This window comes from Callorhinus ursinus, unplaced genomic scaffold (assembly GCF_003265705.2).
Source record: "Callorhinus ursinus isolate GAN/ISIS: 27379988/994484 unplaced genomic scaffold, GSC_fseal_2.0 scaffold41, whole genome shotgun sequence".
NCBI lineage: Eukaryota > Metazoa > Chordata > Mammalia > Carnivora > Otariidae > Callorhinus > Callorhinus ursinus.
Genome location: NW_027397103.1, coordinates 1,076,756 through 1,094,388, shown reverse-complemented (window position 1 = coordinate 1,094,388; position 17,633 = coordinate 1,076,756). Strand labels below are relative to the sequence as shown.

Here is a 17,633-nt window from a genome sequence, read left to right as displayed (position 1 = left end):
CCAGGCGCCCCGATCACCCTGCCCATGCATTACCAACTCCTACCCTTCCTGCTTCCCAGTTACCTCTCGATTCCTCACCTCATGAACCCACCACGCTGGCTTAGGCCCCCTTATCCTCAAACAGCCACGCCCGCCCCCCTGCAGCCACTCTGGCTCCTTCCCGCTGCCCTAGCCTCTTCCATTCTCCCAACGCCCCCACCCCGTTCTCTGCACTGTCCTCAGTGCCTGGAACATTCTCCTCTCTACACCCACCCTCAGTAACTCTGCACCTGTCCAGCCTCAAACATTGTCCTAATTCCTTCCCTGCCTCCCCCCCAAGGTCCGGCCACATCGCACATGCTCAGAGCCCCAGCACCCCTCCTTTGGGGCTCCGGGCCCAGCCACGAGCTTCTATTTTTCTGGGTGATCATTTGATGAATCTCTCACTCTCCCTCCAGGCCAGGAGCCCCACGTGGCATCCCCGGGACCTAGCATGGTGCCTGGCACAGGGGGGGACTCACCATGACATTTGAGGTATATGGCCTGAGTGGCAGATGGGGCGGGATATAGAGGGCAAGCTTGAGGAGCCTCTGCCCAGATCAGCTGTCGGATGAACCATTGCAGGGCTGGCAACCCCAGGCCGGAAGACACAAGAGACCTAGAGTAAACTTAGTATGCGTCCCCTCCATTTCCTGATTTCCTGTCTACCCTCCTTCCTTCGCTGCCGCCAGAGCTGAAGTCAGCAGAACCTGCTTTCTTAGCAATGCAACCTGCTGGCGCAAGTGAATTAGCCTCCTGAACCTCAGTTGCCCCAGCAGTAAAATGGGATAATAATTATACTCACGTCCCAGGTGGCTATGAAGCCTGAGCAGACCCTGCAGCCGAAGTGTTCGGCATGGGGCTAGGCGTGCGCTAAATGCCCAGCCAGGACCTCAAGAACAACACGACACGGTGGTAGGAACAGGGTTTTCTGAGTCAGGCCTGGGTTCCTGTCCCGGATCCTATGTGTGACCTGAAACAGGTGACTTGGCCTCAGTTTCTCCTGTAAAATGAGGAGAATATGAATCCTCCTTCCCAGGCTGTTTGAGGGGACTCGTGGGAGATGTTGCAGATGTTCGTGCTCAGAATATATATGCCGAATGGATGAATGGGTGATTCAGGCGGTGATGTTCAAGGTCAAGGAGAGGTCGGGGCAAGAGGAGAGCACAGGGGTGTGGAGTCAACCTATAGCCATCCCCGAGTTCCCACGGTTAGATTTTCAGAATTCTGTAAGCCAGTTCTTTCATAAGTTAACTTATAAAAAAATCTCCAATACGCAACACTCATCACTTCCTAATTATTTTACTACATTCTGCTTTTATCTATGTTCTTGAGAAGATTTATATTTGTTGTATCATTTATTTTATACATAGTTGGTGGCTCAGAATCAGCCCTGGGAGTATTTACACCAAGGACATTGGCAAGCACCACAGATCACCGCTTGGGTACAAATGCACTCAAAGAGCCCGTTGATCTGGATCTGCAGCCGGTCCCTGGCTCAGCAATCCCTGCTCCTCAAACACTGGGAAGCGCCGGCCTCTCAATGGCTCCAAGGGCTGGTGGCGGGCGCCCCCTGGTGGCTGCGTCAAGCACCTGTCATCCCTGACGCCCACTTAGGTCCAGGCCTTGGAGAAAGCCGCCAAAGGGGGAGCCTTCTGGGGTCGCAGTGTCCTCCAGCGGAGGGGGAGAACCCGGGGACCTGCTCCCTGCCCAGAAGGATGGGGTGACAAGGCCCCACGGAGACTGCTCAGATGTCCCCCAGGTCCTTCGGCCTCTGGGTCCCCAGCTCCATGATGTCAAGTCCCCCGTGTGATCTTTCTCATCACTTCCAAAGGGCGAGGAAACGCACGTTTCTCCTAATGCACGATCCTGCCTTTTCCAGGGTCAGCTGCCCCAGCCCAGGGTGGACACCCCTCTCCCACCAAAGCGCCCTGAACGCCTTCCTTGTGTGTCACGCTGGTTCTAGAGAGTCAGGGGGCCGGGGGCCGACATTCTTCCACTTCTCGCTGACGCTGCCCGCATGGCCTGCCACGTTCCCTCCTGCCCGTCCCCTGTCTCCCCCACCTCTCCCGCTGCAGCCAATACCTACCGGGACTCAACCCTGTCTTTGAACTTTGTCTGCAGGCCACACCCTGAAGTGAAGGGATCCGTGGCTCCCAAAGAGGCCGCGGGAGGTATTTTTCTTTCTTTCTTTCTTTTTTTTTTAAAGATTTTTATTTATTTATTTGAGAGGGAGAGAATGAGAGAGAGAGAGCACGAGAGGGAAGAGGGTCAGAGGGAGAAGCAGACTCCCCGCCGAGCAGGGAGCCCGATGCGGGACTCGATCCCGGCACTCCAGGATCATGACCTGAGCCGAAGGCAGTCGCTTAACCAACTGAGCCACCCAGGCGCCCCGGGAGGTATTTTTCTAGAAGAGAAAAAGCCCACCAAGATGAGGCGTATTCCTCTCCCAAAAGGTAGAACAGAGCGCTTGTAGCAGCAGCTCCTTCTCCCGGTACCCAAGGGACAGAAAAGCTTCAGGAGGCAGAAGATCCCAGGTCTGAATCCGGGCTCAGCCACTGTCGAAGCTTTGGCGTGGGATCAGCGTGGGTCCGAACGTGGTAATGCAGGGACATGGTGAGCGTTGCTTGAATAGGGCAGCCAACCGTCCCGATTTGCTGGGCCTGCGGAGTTGCCCCCAAATGGGGCTCCTAGTGCTAAACTCACAAAGTCCCACACAAACCGGGCCATCTGCTCGCCCAGTGCTTAAATCAGGGGTCAGCAAACACAGAGCCTGCCGTCTGTTTGTAGATAAAGTTTTATTAGAACCCAGCCAACCCCATTCATTTGTGACATGTTGTCCATCACCACATCCCATCTGCGAGGACCGAGGATGAGGTTGAGAAGTTGCAGCTGAGACCACGTGGTCTGCAAGACGTAAAATATTTTTGGTCCGGCCATTTAAGAGAAAGTTTGCTGGCCCCAAACTTTGTACAAAAACCTTATAGCTTGCAGCTGTGCTCAGCCCTGTGAGGAGGGCGTGTTTGATGGGAGACAGGCCCCCTGTAGAAGGCAGAGGTCAAGGTGGGCTCCCGGGGAGGATGGCCCTGACGTTGAGAGGGCATATTTGTCTGAGATTTGGTGGGCGGGGGGCACCAAATTCTGTAGGTTAGAACTGGGTCATGGGGGATGTTGAATAAAGTGGATTCGGGGACCAGCCTCCCTCTCCCCCCAAAAGTTTAAAACCTTCCCCAGCTGCCCAAAGATGTACCAAGATGCTCCCAGTGTCCAAGAGACAACACTGAAGTCAACTTTAGGCCTGTACAGGGTGCTTCCTGGAGGGGGCTGGGGCTGGGGGTGAACAGCAAAGGACCAACTCTCCACCAGAAGGAGGCACCCTCCTGATACCCTGAAACATTCAGCCATCATTTGTTTATCAAATATTTATTAAAGGCCTGTGCTGTACCAGGCCCTGGGCTGGGGGGTGGGATACTTCAGTGAAGAAGACAGAGCCCTCCCTAAAATGTAGGCATAGGGGCAGACGAGAGAGGGCAGAATAGGGGTTACTCTGTCCCCAGGAAGAAGCTCGTTGGTCCACACAGCCCCAAAGAAGGGTATAGCCCTGGGCTCTCTAAGTATACCCCAGACCTCACAGTCCAGGATCTCACCCTGGGCTCCCTGGGGAAACGCCCAAGAAAACCCAAGCCGCCCCCAAGTGGGGGGTGACCAGGAATGGCCTCAGGAACCTGGCAGTCCTCCCCCAAATGCCCCCTTCCTATACAGTGACAGCAACCAGAAGACTGGGTCTTCCCTGGGCGCATGGGGATGCAACCTTAGCAGTGGGAGGCATTAGAGGGAGCCCAGGTAGGTGGGAGACAGGGAGGTGGAGGGATCTCCCCAGCCTCCTCCGGAGGCAGGAGGGAGGACAAGGCGGCTGGCTCACCAATCCTGCTTTGGCTGCAAGAATTCAGCCGCTTTCGGCCCTGTGGGCCAACCAGGGGCCCTGTTCTGAAGGTCCCCATCCCCCAGGGGGCCCCAAGGAAACCCAGACCTGGAACAGAGCCTGGGTGCTCGGTTGTGGCCTGGCGGGCCTTGGAGAGAGCGAGGAGACCAGGGTCCTGCTCACGTGGACGCACGGAGGAGTTAAGGGAGGAAGCTCTGCAAGGTGAGGTCGTCCCCATCTCTGCCCTCCCTGGGCTCCACCTTTAGACCCTGGCTCTTGGCATTGGTCAGGCCCCCATTGGCCGTGGCCGTGGGCACTTCGCCCCCCTCGGGCAGCAGGGATGAGATGCAGACCATCTCGGTGGGGGAATAATTGCGCACTGGGTACATGTGATTCTTGCGGGAGAGGCGGACGGCCAGCACCACTGTGCACACGAGGAAGGTCGTGGCTACCAAGGCCAGGATGAGGATGGCCAGCAAACACTGCTTCACGGGGATGTGGTCCGGGGCCCCTGCAGGGATGGGGGCCACAGAGCTCTGTGGGGACAGATGCTGCCTATTTTCCCATCGTTTGGTGAGGACATCAAGCAAATTGCCTCCTGTCACAGTGGTGCTGTTTTGAGGATCAGAGGTCACAAGAAGGACTGTGGTTAGGTGCCCTATGGTGGCAGGTCCTGTGGACGGGAACTTCGTGGTGGCTGGATCTGTGGACGGGGCCTCTGTGCCAGTGGGCTCCGTGGACAGGGCATCCGTGGCTTCTGGCCCCGTGGACAGGGTCTCCATGACAGTAGACTCCATGGACAGGGCCTCTGTGGCAGTGGGCTCCGTGGACAGGGCGTCCGTGGCTTCTGGCCCCGTGGACAGGGTCTCCATGACAGTAGACTCCATGGACAGGAGTCTATGGGTCACAGGTTGCGTGGTCGGTGCCTCTGTGGCTGCTGGGTCTGTGGACGGGGCCTCAGTGGTGGCCAGCTCTGTGGATGGAGCTCCCTCTGTGGATGGAGACTCTGTGATGGGAGGTAATGTAGTGGCTGGTTCTTTGGTCAGCACGTCCGGTGTGACAGGAATCACCTGTGTGGTCACTTCCATGCTCAGAGTCCCCAGGGCCACCCCTCCTGTGTTCAGGCCAGCAGAGTCCCGTGTGGCCGCCTCCAGAGTAGCTGGCTCAGGAGTTCCATGCCCCAGTGTTGCCAACTGAGCCAGAATGTTAGGGGTCAGGGCCAAAGACCCAGGTTCATGTGTAAGCATTTCTGGAGGCTCTGTGCCTTCTATGACATAGTCATACAAGTCCACTTCTTGGTCCTCATCCACTTGTCTCTGGACCCGGGAAAGAGGGGCGTCTGAGGCCTCCTGGGCTCCATCCTTCTCTAGCTCCCACAGCTGGAGGCCGCTGCCAGGACCCAGCAAAATCAAAAGCAGGAGGACTTGCAGAGGCATGGCACCTGGCGGGAGACACAGACAAAAGGACGTGAGGACAGCTTCACCACTGGGCCTGCCAAGCGCCCTCTACTGCAATCATGTGGACAGCGACAGCCAGGGGGCCAGGCACTTAGTGTTTAAGCATCCTCATGACCCAGGGCGTGCCTGGTACACGGGAGCAGCCCAGCGAATTGCAGCTATTATTATTTATCAACATCAATAGATCCATCCAGAGGGCCCCGCAACTCTCCTTATATGGTGCAAAGAAATTGTATTTGCCTCCCTACCCTTTGTGATTAAAACTTCAAAATTGTGGGCAAGACAGTCCACTGGGGTATAGAAAAAAAAAAAACTATTAGAGCTTCTAGGTAGACTGTTATGTCAGCCTTTTGTGATTTCTAGTTTTGTCACACATTTATAATCTATCATGAGCCCAGGAGTACCTGCTTACAATTCACAGATAGATCAATGTACATATATTGTCTGCTGATGGCGTCCATGAGCCAAAGAGTCTGGAGACCACAGGTCTCCAGATAAAGCTGCTTGTTTGGGCCTTTGGGGCCTTTTGGAGTCTGTTCCTGACCCATCTCTCCATGTCCCTCTCCCCTACTTTCCTTCGTCTTGGCTCCCACCGTACACAGCGCTGGCCTGTCCCTCAGGTTCTCAGTTTTCCCCATCCTCTCTCGGTGTCCCGGCTTGGTTTTGTCCTCACTTCCACAACTGGGATGACAGTACCTACCTCATAGCTTACTGTGAGGTTGAAACAGGCAATGCCTATGAAGCCCTTAGCACTTTGTCCCCATCACCAGCTCCAGCAAAGGGCGGCTACTTGGGCTCCATCAGTAAGTGTCTCCTGTAAGTCCTCAAGGGCCCAGAGCCATCAACTGTACTCTGTCCTATCTGAAAACTCCCAACTCTTCAGAATGGTCCTGCCCTCGGGGAGCTGACAGTCATCTCACTTGCCTGGGGGCCCATTCTCCTGTGACCCTTCAGCCCCCTGACCAGCAGCCAGAAAGGGCAGTTCCTCTCCTTGGTCTTTCTTCCTGGCATGGTGGACATCCATGCTTTCTTGACGGATCTCCCTCCCCTCACGGCCCCCCTGCCACTGGTGGGTTGTTTGCGGGATTCAGAATCGTGCACCCTCTGAGGATCCTGTGGGGAGTGACAGCTGTGTTCTGGGCCAGGATTCAGGTATTCCTGGTTTTCTCGGACATAATACCCTCAGCAGGGCGCAATCCCAAGCACCGTGTCTGGGGCAGAGCCTGGGTCATTTCCAAAACTTTTCCTCATACCTCGCAAAATTTTGAGCAGAGACCAGTTGCTCATCCTTCCTTGAGTGACTGTAACTTACTCATAAGCCCCTTAGCTTCTAGGCTCAACCTGACCTCCTTCACCTGTTCGTTCATGTTGGTTTCTAAAATGGCGGTCTGATCCTGTCTTAAAATAATTTCTTAAACCAAACTTCATGATATTTGCATCAGACACATCAGGCCTTCACAACTGTCTTCATTTTACTAAGGAGGGGTAAGGCTCTGACAGGTAAAGCAACTTGCCCAAAGGCACACACCTGACAAGTGGCAGAGATCAGATTGCAGCCCAGTGAAGATTCAGGAAGGCTGTGGGAAGAAACCTGACCTAGCTAAGGGGGCAGAAGGAGCAAAGACTTGGAGGAGACCTTAGCTTGCTGTTTCTGTGGCAGGGGTTGGGGACCCAGTTGAGAGAAGGAAGGCAAAATAAGAATAAGAAGGACCTTGGGGCGCCTGGGTAGCTCAGTCAGTTAAGCATCCGACTCTTGATTTCAGCTCAGGTCATGATCTCAGGGTCATGGGATCGAACTCCCCGTAAGCTCAGTGCTCAGCATGGAGTCTGCTTGAGATTCTCTCTCCCCCTCTTGCCTCAATAAACAAATTAATCTTAAAAAAAAGAAGGACCTTGCGGGCCATCTCATCCAGAAAGTTCAGCCCTATATGTACCAGGTGCTATGCAGCGCACAGGATTGAGAACACAGACTATGGGGTCAGACAAAAAGATGTTCAGGTCCCACTCTGTCCCTTATAAGCTGTATGACCTTGAACTTCTGAGCCTCAGTTTTCTCATCTGTAAAATGGTGATACCAATCTGCATCTATCCCATTGAGCTGTTAAGGGAATGCAGCAAGATGATGGACTCAAAAGTTCCAGGCTCGCAGTAGGTGCTTAATGAACATCTCTCTCTCACACACACATGTGCCTAGCCACATCCTTTGCCTCCTAACCTGCCTTTAGGAGGCAGAGCGTCTTTGTACAGGGGGAAAGTTCCTGCTTGGGGGTGATCTTGGCCTTGCTTTCCCGGGGTGGATGGGGCAGGGTGGACTTTAGGATCCGTATTTCAAAATTACGAAGACTTGTACCCACCCCCCACCCCCCACCCCCACTTGGGCAGTTCTCAGTTCCTGGAAGGCAGAGCCCTCAGCCACTTCCTGGAAGCAGAGAGGGTGGGGGCAAGAAAAGGCCCCACCCGCAGGTTCCTGGGGGGAGGAGGCACCTTGATGAGTCAGGACCTGATTTTCTGCAGCCCAGAGGCAGGGAGGAAGGCATGGAAGGGACGGCTGCCCTCTCCCCATGCCCTTCCCCACCGCCCCCTGCATGTGGAGGCAGCTTGGAGGAGAGACCACTCTGCAGCTATGTAACCTGAGCGGGTTGCCTCAGTTTCCCTATCTGTAAAATGGGTGACGTTGCTTCAGAGGAGAATGGAGCTGAGAATCAAATAGCGTGCTGCAGGGAAGGTCCCTGATATCTGGCATCCAGCAGGGATGTTTTACTGGGGGGAGCCTCTTCGGGGCCGTGGACACAGATGTAGAGGAAAGAGAAAGCTGAGTCAGGGAACGTATGTATGGACGTGACAGGCTCCCTACCCCCCCCCGGGGGGCAGTGAGGGACACTGTGGGGTCCTGAGTGAGAGCAGAGACCCCCGTGGGTGTGGAGACAGGGCACATCGGGGCAGCCCATCTCCCAGCCCAGGTCTATTTAGGGTGACCACCTCGTCCAGGGTGTTCCCACTTGTAGTACTCAAAATCTCTCATCCCCTTCTGCCTCAGTCCCAGACAAGCTGGGCTGGCTGGTCACCCCAGCCTGGTGCCTGCCACCCCACGGGCTTCAAGGGAGAAGGACCACAGAGACCCCAGCCATGAGCCAGGCTGTTTGGCCGGAGGAAAATCCGGCTCCCGGGCGTTCTGTGGCTCTGAGGGGGCCGTGCAGGCGGCAAGGGCAGGGCTGGAGTGTGAGCGCTGTGGCTGGCAGGTGGGATGCTGACTTTACTATTTGCTAAGAGAAATGTATTGTAATGCAATGAGCACGGCGTATCAGAAGGCCCCCACTGCGGCTGGACCATTCCACACCGGCACCAGCTACTACAATCCCCATTATACAGATGAGGACAGCAAGGCTCAGAAGAGTGAAGGCAATTCCTCAGAGCCGTGAAGCGCCCCCCGCCCCGCCCCTTACACCTTTCTTCCCCCAGAGGCAGGAAAACGGTCACTTACCACAGGAGAGGGGCCGTGAGGGAGGGGCAGAGAGCTGCCACGTCCTGTCTTCCTGCTTGCCTAACGGAGTGGGTCAGATACAGCCTGTTTCCTGTCTTTTACCCTAAAACCAGGTTGCTCCACCGGGGCCCCACCCAGGCTGTGGAGGGGCAGACCACTGGCGGGGGCCCACACCCTGCTCCAGGCATGGCTGCGTGTGGCCACCCTGCTTGTGAAAGGCACCGTGGCAACTCCAAGAAGCTTGGGACTTGACAGTCAGAACCTTGGATCCTGGGAATCTCAGCACTCAGGAGTTTGGAAGCTTAAGACAGGAAAGACTGAGCATCTCAGGGTGTGGGTTGAGCAGCCGGCCAAGAGAAGGGGAGGCTCCAAACCAACGGTAGGTCAAACCGAGGCCCAGGTTTCCTCTGCCGGGCCCCAGGGCAGTTCTCAGTCCTGGTGGCCAGGACAGGCCCTGGCCCTACACGGGATCAGGTCCAGCATCAAACCAGATCGATGCCCAGCTCTGGCATGCATAAGCTGTGTGACCTTGGGCACCTGAACTCACCTCTCTGAGCCACAGGTCCCACATTTGGAGTAAAAGGACAATGATAGCACATACACCTCGTGGGGTTGTTGTGGGTTGAAGGGAGCTGGTTCAGGTTGAGTGTTTAGCACACAGTAAGTGCTCAATAATGGCCAGCTGTTGTCTCTGTCATTCTGCATTCAGGGCCATATCCTGGAAAAATCCCCAACCCCGGAACAGCTTTCACGTACCTCTGAGTCAGAGAGGGCCGGGAGAGAGAGCCCTAGAAAACTGTCTCCATGGCAAGCCCCGGGACAGCCCGGCTTGCAAATCACAGGTATCAAGTGTAGACCATGTTCCAGGACTGATCTAAGAGCCATACATGAATCGCTAGCTCACTCAGGCCCTAGCACCTCCTCTACTAACCACATGTGAAAGATGGGGAAACTGAGACCCACTTGGCACCTAGAGTCACATACCCAGTAAGAGAGGGCTCAGCAACTTGCCCCTGGGTGTTCTCACTCCAGATCCAACTCACAGTCACAGCCTCCTATCATCCATTCTCCGGAGCTGAGCAAATGGCACCTCCTCCAAGAAGCCATCCTGGATTGCTCAGGCATGATTAGTCATTCCCATTATGTAAACCGTTTAAAATGTTTCCACTGTCTAAAACTCCTTTCCCATTGGCCCACACGCTTCAAGAGGACAGGAACCACAGCTATCTTGCTGCCTACACCCCTTGCCCAGGGCTTATCAGACAGGCAGGCACTTAGCAGGCTTTGTGACATTGGCCCAGTGGGGCCTGGGCACGGTGGCTGCCCCACCAGAGCCTCCACCAGGCTGCAAGCTTCTGCAGGGCAGAGTCTCCACGGGTCCCCAGTACCGACAGGCCTGGCCTCCTGGGGGCTCATGAAAGGCCCGTTGCAGGAGGGGACTCGTGAATGGGACAGAAGCAACCAGCACTCGGGTTCTTGCTCTGGGCTCGCCATCCTGCCCTTCCCGACCTTTTCTCATCATCGCCCCTGGCCCCCATCAAGGAGCCCTTCACCTAATTACCACCCGTCCCTGTAAACTGCGATACCGTGGATGCACCTGTTTACTGTCCCATAGCCCTTTGCAGGAACACAAGCCCCAGTGATGGCTAAGATTTTTTCTGCCCCCTGCCCCCACCAAACAAACAAACACACAAAAACAACAAACCAAAAACAAAACAACTTTCACCTTCTGGACCCTGAATTTGCTAGCCTGGTACAGAGGAGGCAAAATATTTTGCACAAATGAATTTAAAGAGACCTACACCTGGTTTTGGTTTAACAACTGCGGACTATCTGAAGAGTTGTCTGTGTAGACAGGCAGATGGACCAGCACACAGACGCACAGACAGCCATCCTATCACCTTCTAGCCTGGGCCCCATGTCCCCCCACCATCCCCTTGCTCAAGCTTAGCAAAGGAGACTGAGAGACCACGGCTGGGGTCACCCCGGGCTCCACGAGGTTCCTGCAGCCAGATGAGGGCCGGGGAAGCAAGTCCAAGGGCCAGCCACCTCCCAGCCAGGCCACGACGGGCAGCTGCTTCTCACCTCTGGGCCTCGATTTTCTCATCTGCACAAGGAGGGCACAGCATTCCTGGGTGATTCCCCAGCCCCTTGGAAGGCCCTGCCCCTGCCTGGCTGAGCTTTCCAGGAGGCGCTCAGCCTGGTAGCCTGCCCCTTCCGCCATCCGGGCTTTAGTCTCCGCTGGCCGCTGGCCAAGCCTGGTGACGGAGGGCTCTACCATTTTGGGTGTGTCCAGGCCAGCCCCAGAGGAAGCCGCTGAGGGGCCTGGGGCCAGGAGAGTGACCCCTTGAGCTTCCTGCCCACCCAGAGGCCTGGTCTCGGGGGGCTCGAAGTCACAGATGGGAAAAGAAGAAAACAAGAGGATCCGGGAAGGAGGAAGAGAATTCCAGGCGACCGGAGTCCTGATCATTGTTTATGGGTGTGCGTGTGTGCGTGTGTGCGCGCGTGTGCATGTGTCAGAGGTCACTGCCTTAGGTACCATCCCCCACCCACCATCCTCATTCTCTTTTATGCCCCTAAACCACCCCAAATACAAATTACCAAGAGTATTCTAATTATGATGATTATTTTCTCTTTGGCGAGCAATATTAGTTAGCATTCTAATTCTAGTATTTTCATAATTTGCTACAGACCAGTGTTATTTTCCCAACTTTATGAAAAGCATGAAAAACATCACTTTGGAGACAATATTGTTATGGATCCCTAGCCTGAGTGGCTTCAAGACACATCCTGCACCCGCTCTCCCTTTCTGGGATCACCCAGATCTAACCCCAGCTCTGCTCTGAGCAAGTCCCTTCACCTCCCTGTGCCTCGCGCGAAAAGAGAGGCAGCATGATTTTTAGGGATATGTTCCTGGTTTCTCTGATTTTTTTCAAAGTTAGAGCCCCTCCCCTTTCTTCAAGCCAGCAGCCTGGTGGCCAGCCTGATGGGGAGGGTAGGATGGAAGAAGCTGAGGGAGCAGGATCCAGAAGAGAGAGCCGAATAAGGCCACGACCTCGATCCGCAGCCCCCGGGGCTCTGGTTTGGAGCTCAGGTCCTGCCCCGGGCCTGCCCTCTGCTGTCAGGCGGGCCTGCTGGTCCCAGGGGCCTCCCAGCCACTCCCCACGGTTTGGCAAGTGGACACTTACCGTGCTCAGTAGAGCATGCGATAGCTGCCTTGTGGGCCCGGGAGAAGTGGCTCCTCTCCCTTAGCGACCGGAACGGGGCCCACACTGCCAGAGCACTGCTGTGGCACCCCAGCCGTGGTCCCGGACCCCGCCAACCCTCAACGGCCTGTGTAAAAGAAGGAAGCGAGAATGTGGTTATTCAGACGTGGCCACGTGACAGCCCACACCCCCTTGTTTGTGACAGCTTTGGTGGCAGTGTGGATTGAGACGGGGTGGGTAGTGGGAGACCGGGACCTGCTGAGCCCTCCTGGGTTCTGGTAACCATGCACCAAAAACCACATGCAAACTTTCTGGGAAGGGCTGGTTGAGAGGCACGACCCCACGGTGATGGGAAATAGGGGTGAGGGGGACCCCACCCTGAAAGGAAGGGAGGGACCAGAGGCATATAAGGATGGTTCTAGATCCTTGTCCAAGTTGGGAATCAGGGTGGGAGAAGCCACGGAACACAGACTTTCCTGAGGTTTGCAAATATGATGCAGCCATTCTTTCAGGACCCATCTCTAGGTGCACAGGTGATCCTTTTAGCCACGAGCAGTAAGTGCTCTGAGGAGCTGCATGGCAAATCCCACCGGGGCAAGACCTGCTTATTTTACTTCCCCATCCTGACTCGTTCGTTTCGCCCCCCCCCCCCGGCACCCCAGGCCGGGGGCTCTGAGGTCCAAAATGCAAGCAATTCCAGGCTCTGGTCCTTCCGTAGCTCTTCATCTAGTGGGGAAGCCAGCAGATGAACAAGTGAACAGACCATTACACACAGGGATGTCACCCTGTGGTGAGCTAGGGAGGGGCCCCTACCCCACCCTGGGCAGGAGAGGGGCTTGTCAGGAGACTCTTCCAAGAAGTGGCACAGAGGATGACAAAGGTGGGCTGGGTGAATAGCCCAGGAGAAAAGTAAAGGCATCCCAGGCACAGGGCACAGCATGGCCAAAGGCCCGGAGACATAAGAAAGCCCAGAACTCTCAAGATAGTGAAGGAAAGCGACATCTCTCAGGGTCTGGCCTGTGGCTCCGTACAAGATGGGGTGTGAGACATAGGCAGACAGGGGTTCATACACTGCCTTACACACAGGTTGTTTTAAAATGATAACAGGAGGCCCAGTGGGTGTTCACCATGACAGAACCTCCATTCCAAGGGCACCTGGGTGGCTCAGTCAGTTAAGCATCTGCCTGCAGCTCAGGTCATGATCCCAGGGTCGAGCCCCGCATCAGGATCCCTGCTCAGTGGGGAGTCTGCCTCTCCCTTTCCCTCTCCCTCTGCCCCTCCACCCAACTTGTGCTCTCTCTCTCCCTCTCTCAAATAAATAGATGAACACAATCCTAGAGAAAAAAAAAAGAACCTCTTCTGGAAGCGGCCAAAAACTCCCCCAGTCTGTATAGAGACAGGAACACTGAGACTCCAAAAGGGTGAGAATGTTAGAACTTACCACTCTCCCCCAGCAGGTTTGGAAATAGCCAGCCCTCAGGAGCAGGGGTTGAGAAACTGAACAGACCCATGCCGGGGCTGGAGACCACTCTCAGGTGATAGGCATTCCAGATAGATGTTTTAGCCTGAGTCCACAAGTACATTGGAGACAGGACAGTCCCTCTGCTAGGGACTGCCTTGGGCCCCCACCCCTCACCCCCCAACCCAGCTCATCCTGAACCAGAGCCCATCACCAGATCCACAGTTCTGAAACCAATGTTGAGGTCCTAAAGATACAGCGGACAAGGGAGGGTGACCTACCTTCCCAGTCTGCCTGGGACTGAAGGGGCTCTGGGGATGCAGAAACTTTCAGGCTTAAAACTGGGTAAGTCCCTGGCAAACCAAAATGACTTGGCCTTTCCAGGCCATGGGGCCAGGGGGAGCTGGTCATTTGCTAAATTCTGAATGGGGTGGCATCGGAGGCTGTTACCCGACCTACAGCACTGGGGTGGGAGAATTGAGGGGGTTCCGGAGCAAGCAGATGCAGAGCCCCACATCCCCCAGATACATCCCTTCCTCCCTGTCCCAGGTGCAGCCACAAGCTGCTTCTCAGGAGCGTCGGGCACAACGTGGGGTAAAGGAAACCATACCGCAGACCCTCCCCTGATCCTTTATGACATCTGTGAGCTTTGAAAACCATCCAGGAGCAGGGCCCTACAGGGGACAACACTCAAGGCCAGGGGGCTGATAACTGGCCTCCTATGACCTTGGAAAATTCTCTTCTCTCGAGCCTCTGCTTCCTCCCCTACAAAAGCTTCGTAATACAAATGCTTAATGTTTCCTTGGCCTCTGCCACACGCCAGACGCTGTGCGTCGTATCAGCTCATATAACACTCAGAGCAGTCTTTTGGGGAAACTGAGGCTCAAAGCGAGGCTGTGCCTTGCTCAAGGTTACACACAGAGTAGGGGGCAGAGCCAGGTCCAGGCAGCCGGAAAAGAAGCCCCCTATCTCACCCCCTGGCCTGCGATGGTGCTGGCTCAGTACCTGCATGCAGTGAGTCTTCCCTGCACGCCAGCAAGCCCTCTGTGAAAGGGAAGGGAATAACTCAGGGGCAGGTGAGAGATTTCAAGCTAAGACTTGAGCAGCTGAAGGTGCCTTGCAGAGGAGCAAATATCACTATGAGGATTCCGGCTCGTGTCGTCTGTTCGAAGACCAGAAAAACCGCATCTCATGACCCCTACCACCTGTGAGAGTCAAGCATTCAAAGCGAGCGAGTTTCCACTTCTATAGGCGGAGCCCAAAAAAGTGCTCCCAGGATGCCTTCAGAAACCCTGGAAAAAACATACAAGTCCCATCCTAATGGAAACCTGCCCCTCAGAACGTGTTCCGGGCATGAAAGTCGCATGCACGCTGAATGCGTCCAGAGCATTCACGCCTCATCAGTGGAAAAACAGGTGTAAAGATGTATAAACAGGGTACTTTCAGCTGCGGGTGGGTGCTCGGAGGAGGTACCGGAGGAAATGCTCACAGCGCTCATCTCTGGGTGGCCAAGGATGGGCGGCCCTTCTCTTTCCCATACATCTTCCTGCCCTGTATTTTTAGATAGAAAAATGGAAATAACGACGTGAATGTCAGCTCTACTATCAGGAAACAGAGATTTTAAGCAGTGCAAGGCCTTGATAGACACCTTAGATTTCAGGATGACTTGACATTTACCCCCTCTGTCTGTCTCCACCCTCCTGGGGTGTTTGGGGGAACGGTCCCTCCCACGCCCCAGCCCTGTGTTTCTCGGGGCTTCCAGCTGTGGCTTCCCAAGGCCCTTTGGCCACAGCAACGGGGCCCGTCACATCACTTCCTCAAATGTTCCTCAGTCTGACTCTGGACGATTCCCTGGAGGGGTTCAGGGACCTACTCAGACATCATAGACTAACCGCCCTCCCCCACCCCGAGGGCGACTCCTTCCCTAGAACAGGATCAAGGAGCTTTTTCTGTTAAGGGCTAGCGACCGCATCTTTTCAGCTTTGTGGATCTGTCCCAAATATCCAACGCCGTGGTGATAACATGGAAACAGCTATAGTCCATATGTAATAAATGGGTATGGTTGTGAGCTAATAACATTTTCTCTGCAAAAAATAGGCGGAGGGCCAGATTTGTCCTACAGGCTGCAGTTTACTGGCTCCTGACCTAGGAAAATGAGAGACATTGGCTATGGGGAGAACCAAACTGGAAGAAGTGAATGGGTCCCCGCGAATGGGCAGAATGAAACACGGGTCCCCTTAAGACTAGGCCGCTGGCTTTCTTAGGGCAGGACACATTTATTGAGCCCTGAGTGCCAGGCACCGGGATGAGCCGCACACAAGACACATACAGTCCTTGCCCTCTGGGGGCCTCCAGATTAGTGGCCCGGTCAAAAGCCACCATGCAGGGCCACTGAATGTAGCCAGGTGGAAAAACAGGGTTCTGAGAATGAGAATTGAATCCTTGCCTCAAGCCTGCTGTGTGGCTTTAGGGAATTCACTTGACCTCTCTGAGACTGTCTCATCTGGAAAATCGTTTTGCACGAATGCTTAGTGCAAAACAATGCAAGGAATAATAAAAGTCTAAGAGCAGATTGGGCTGCAGATGTAGGCAGAGCCCAATCGCCTCACCTCTGACTCCCGGAGTCCATCTATCCTAAAACTTGAGAGTAGAACCCACTATGGGTCTCAGGCCCCTTGCTTTCAATGTATAATCCTTGCTCCAAGGGCAGGAACTCTCTCCCTATGTAGGATTCAGTGGCTCCCCATTGCTTTTGTTTTATTTTTTAAAGATTTTATTTATTTATTTGAGAGAGAGAGAGAGAGAATGAGCAGTGGGGAGGGGCAGAAGGGAGAGAGGGAGAAGAGAGAGAGAGAAGCAGACTCCCTGCTGAGCAGGAAGTTCAACGTGGGGCCCCGATCCCAGGACCCAGAGATCACGACCTGGGCCCATGATAGATGCTCAACCGACCCAGGCGCCCCTCCCCATGGCTTTTAGAATAAAGACTCAAATCCCTGACATGGTGGCCAATGCCTTGATCCCTCTTCCCCTCCAGCTTCATCTCACTCACATGCCCCCTTGTTCTCTGCTCCAGTGCCTTCTTTTAGCTCCTCTTATGTTTCCTCCTGACACAGGACCTTTGCATGTACATTCCTTCTGCCTGGAGCATTCCTTACTGCTCATCACCTGAGTAACTCCTGCTCACAATTTAGACCCAGTTCACATGCCATCTCCTTGGGAAAAGCCTTTCCTGACCCCCGACCCTACTCCGGGATCTCAGAACACTGCACCCCTCTCCAACATGCATGCCATTCCTTGATACTTCTCTCTCTCCCTGGAAGCTCCAGAAGAAACCCATGTCTGTTTTGCCCACCATTGCATCTCCTGGGCCAAGCATAGTGCCTGGCATATATGAATAACAATGGCTAATTATCAGGTGCTTCTTCATGCCAGGCACTGTCCTAGGCTCTTGACACATTTGTTTGTCACAATTAAACAAATTGGTAATTTAATTTGTCACAGTTGCCTCATGAGGTATTAATAGTATTCCTATTTTTGGATGGAAAAAAACCAAGACCAGAGAGGTTGAGTAACTTGCCTGAAGTCACACAGCTAGTAAGTGGGAGAGCCAGGGTTTAAACCCAAGCTCTCTGATTATGGAGCCTAAATTCAATCACAGTAGATGTTTGCTGAATAAATCTACAAACCGTTATTGCTTCTCCTGGCAGACCCTGCTCCTTCCGATTGGTCCAAGGGGATGCAATGCTCCCCACCACTCTCCAACAGGATGTGAACCGTTGTGGAGGTGTGGAGCAGGAACTGCAATCAGCAAAGCCAGTGAGAGTTAGCTTCCTCTCCATATGGACCCCAGTGCCTTTTGGCAAACATGGGCTCCAAGGGGGTTCACTAAGCCATTACTGCTGGAGCAGCCCCATTTTAAAGCTCACTGGGCCCCCCATTCAGACAACCAAAGATCTGATATCCGAGCAATCTGCTACCTCCTTATAGCTGGACACTACTAAATGGTTGTCCGTACACCAAATGCAGTTTGGCTTACATTAGCCGATGGCTAAAAATGCTTGTAGCTGCCACGTGAGGGTGTTCACCCCAG

General features: G+C 54.5%; 1 protein-coding gene across 3 annotated transcripts; it reads right to left on the bottom strand.

The window, feature by feature from the left end:
• Positions 1-2,797: 2,797 nt before the first annotated feature.
• Positions 2,798-12,229, bottom strand: SELPLG (selectin P ligand). 3 transcript variants are annotated; one of them, XM_025889326.2, is made up of 2 exons: positions 12,067-12,229; positions 2,798-5,381 (listed from the first exon to the last, which is right to left on the bottom strand). In XM_025889326.2, exon 2 carries the CDS (start codon positions 5,374-5,376, stop codon positions 4,141-4,143), a length of 1,236 nt encoding a protein of 411 aa, XP_025745111.1. In that variant the 5' UTR covers positions 5,377-5,381; positions 12,067-12,229; the 3' UTR covers positions 2,798-4,140. The 3 variants fall into 3 exon arrangements, with proteins under 3 accessions (XP_025745111.1, XP_025745108.1, XP_025745112.1); XM_025889323.2 differs by lacking the exon at positions 12,067-12,229 and adding an exon at positions 10,964-11,073; XM_025889327.2 differs by lacking the exon at positions 12,067-12,229 and adding an exon at positions 8,879-8,987.
• Between the last annotated feature and the right edge of the window lie 5,404 nt (positions 12,230-17,633).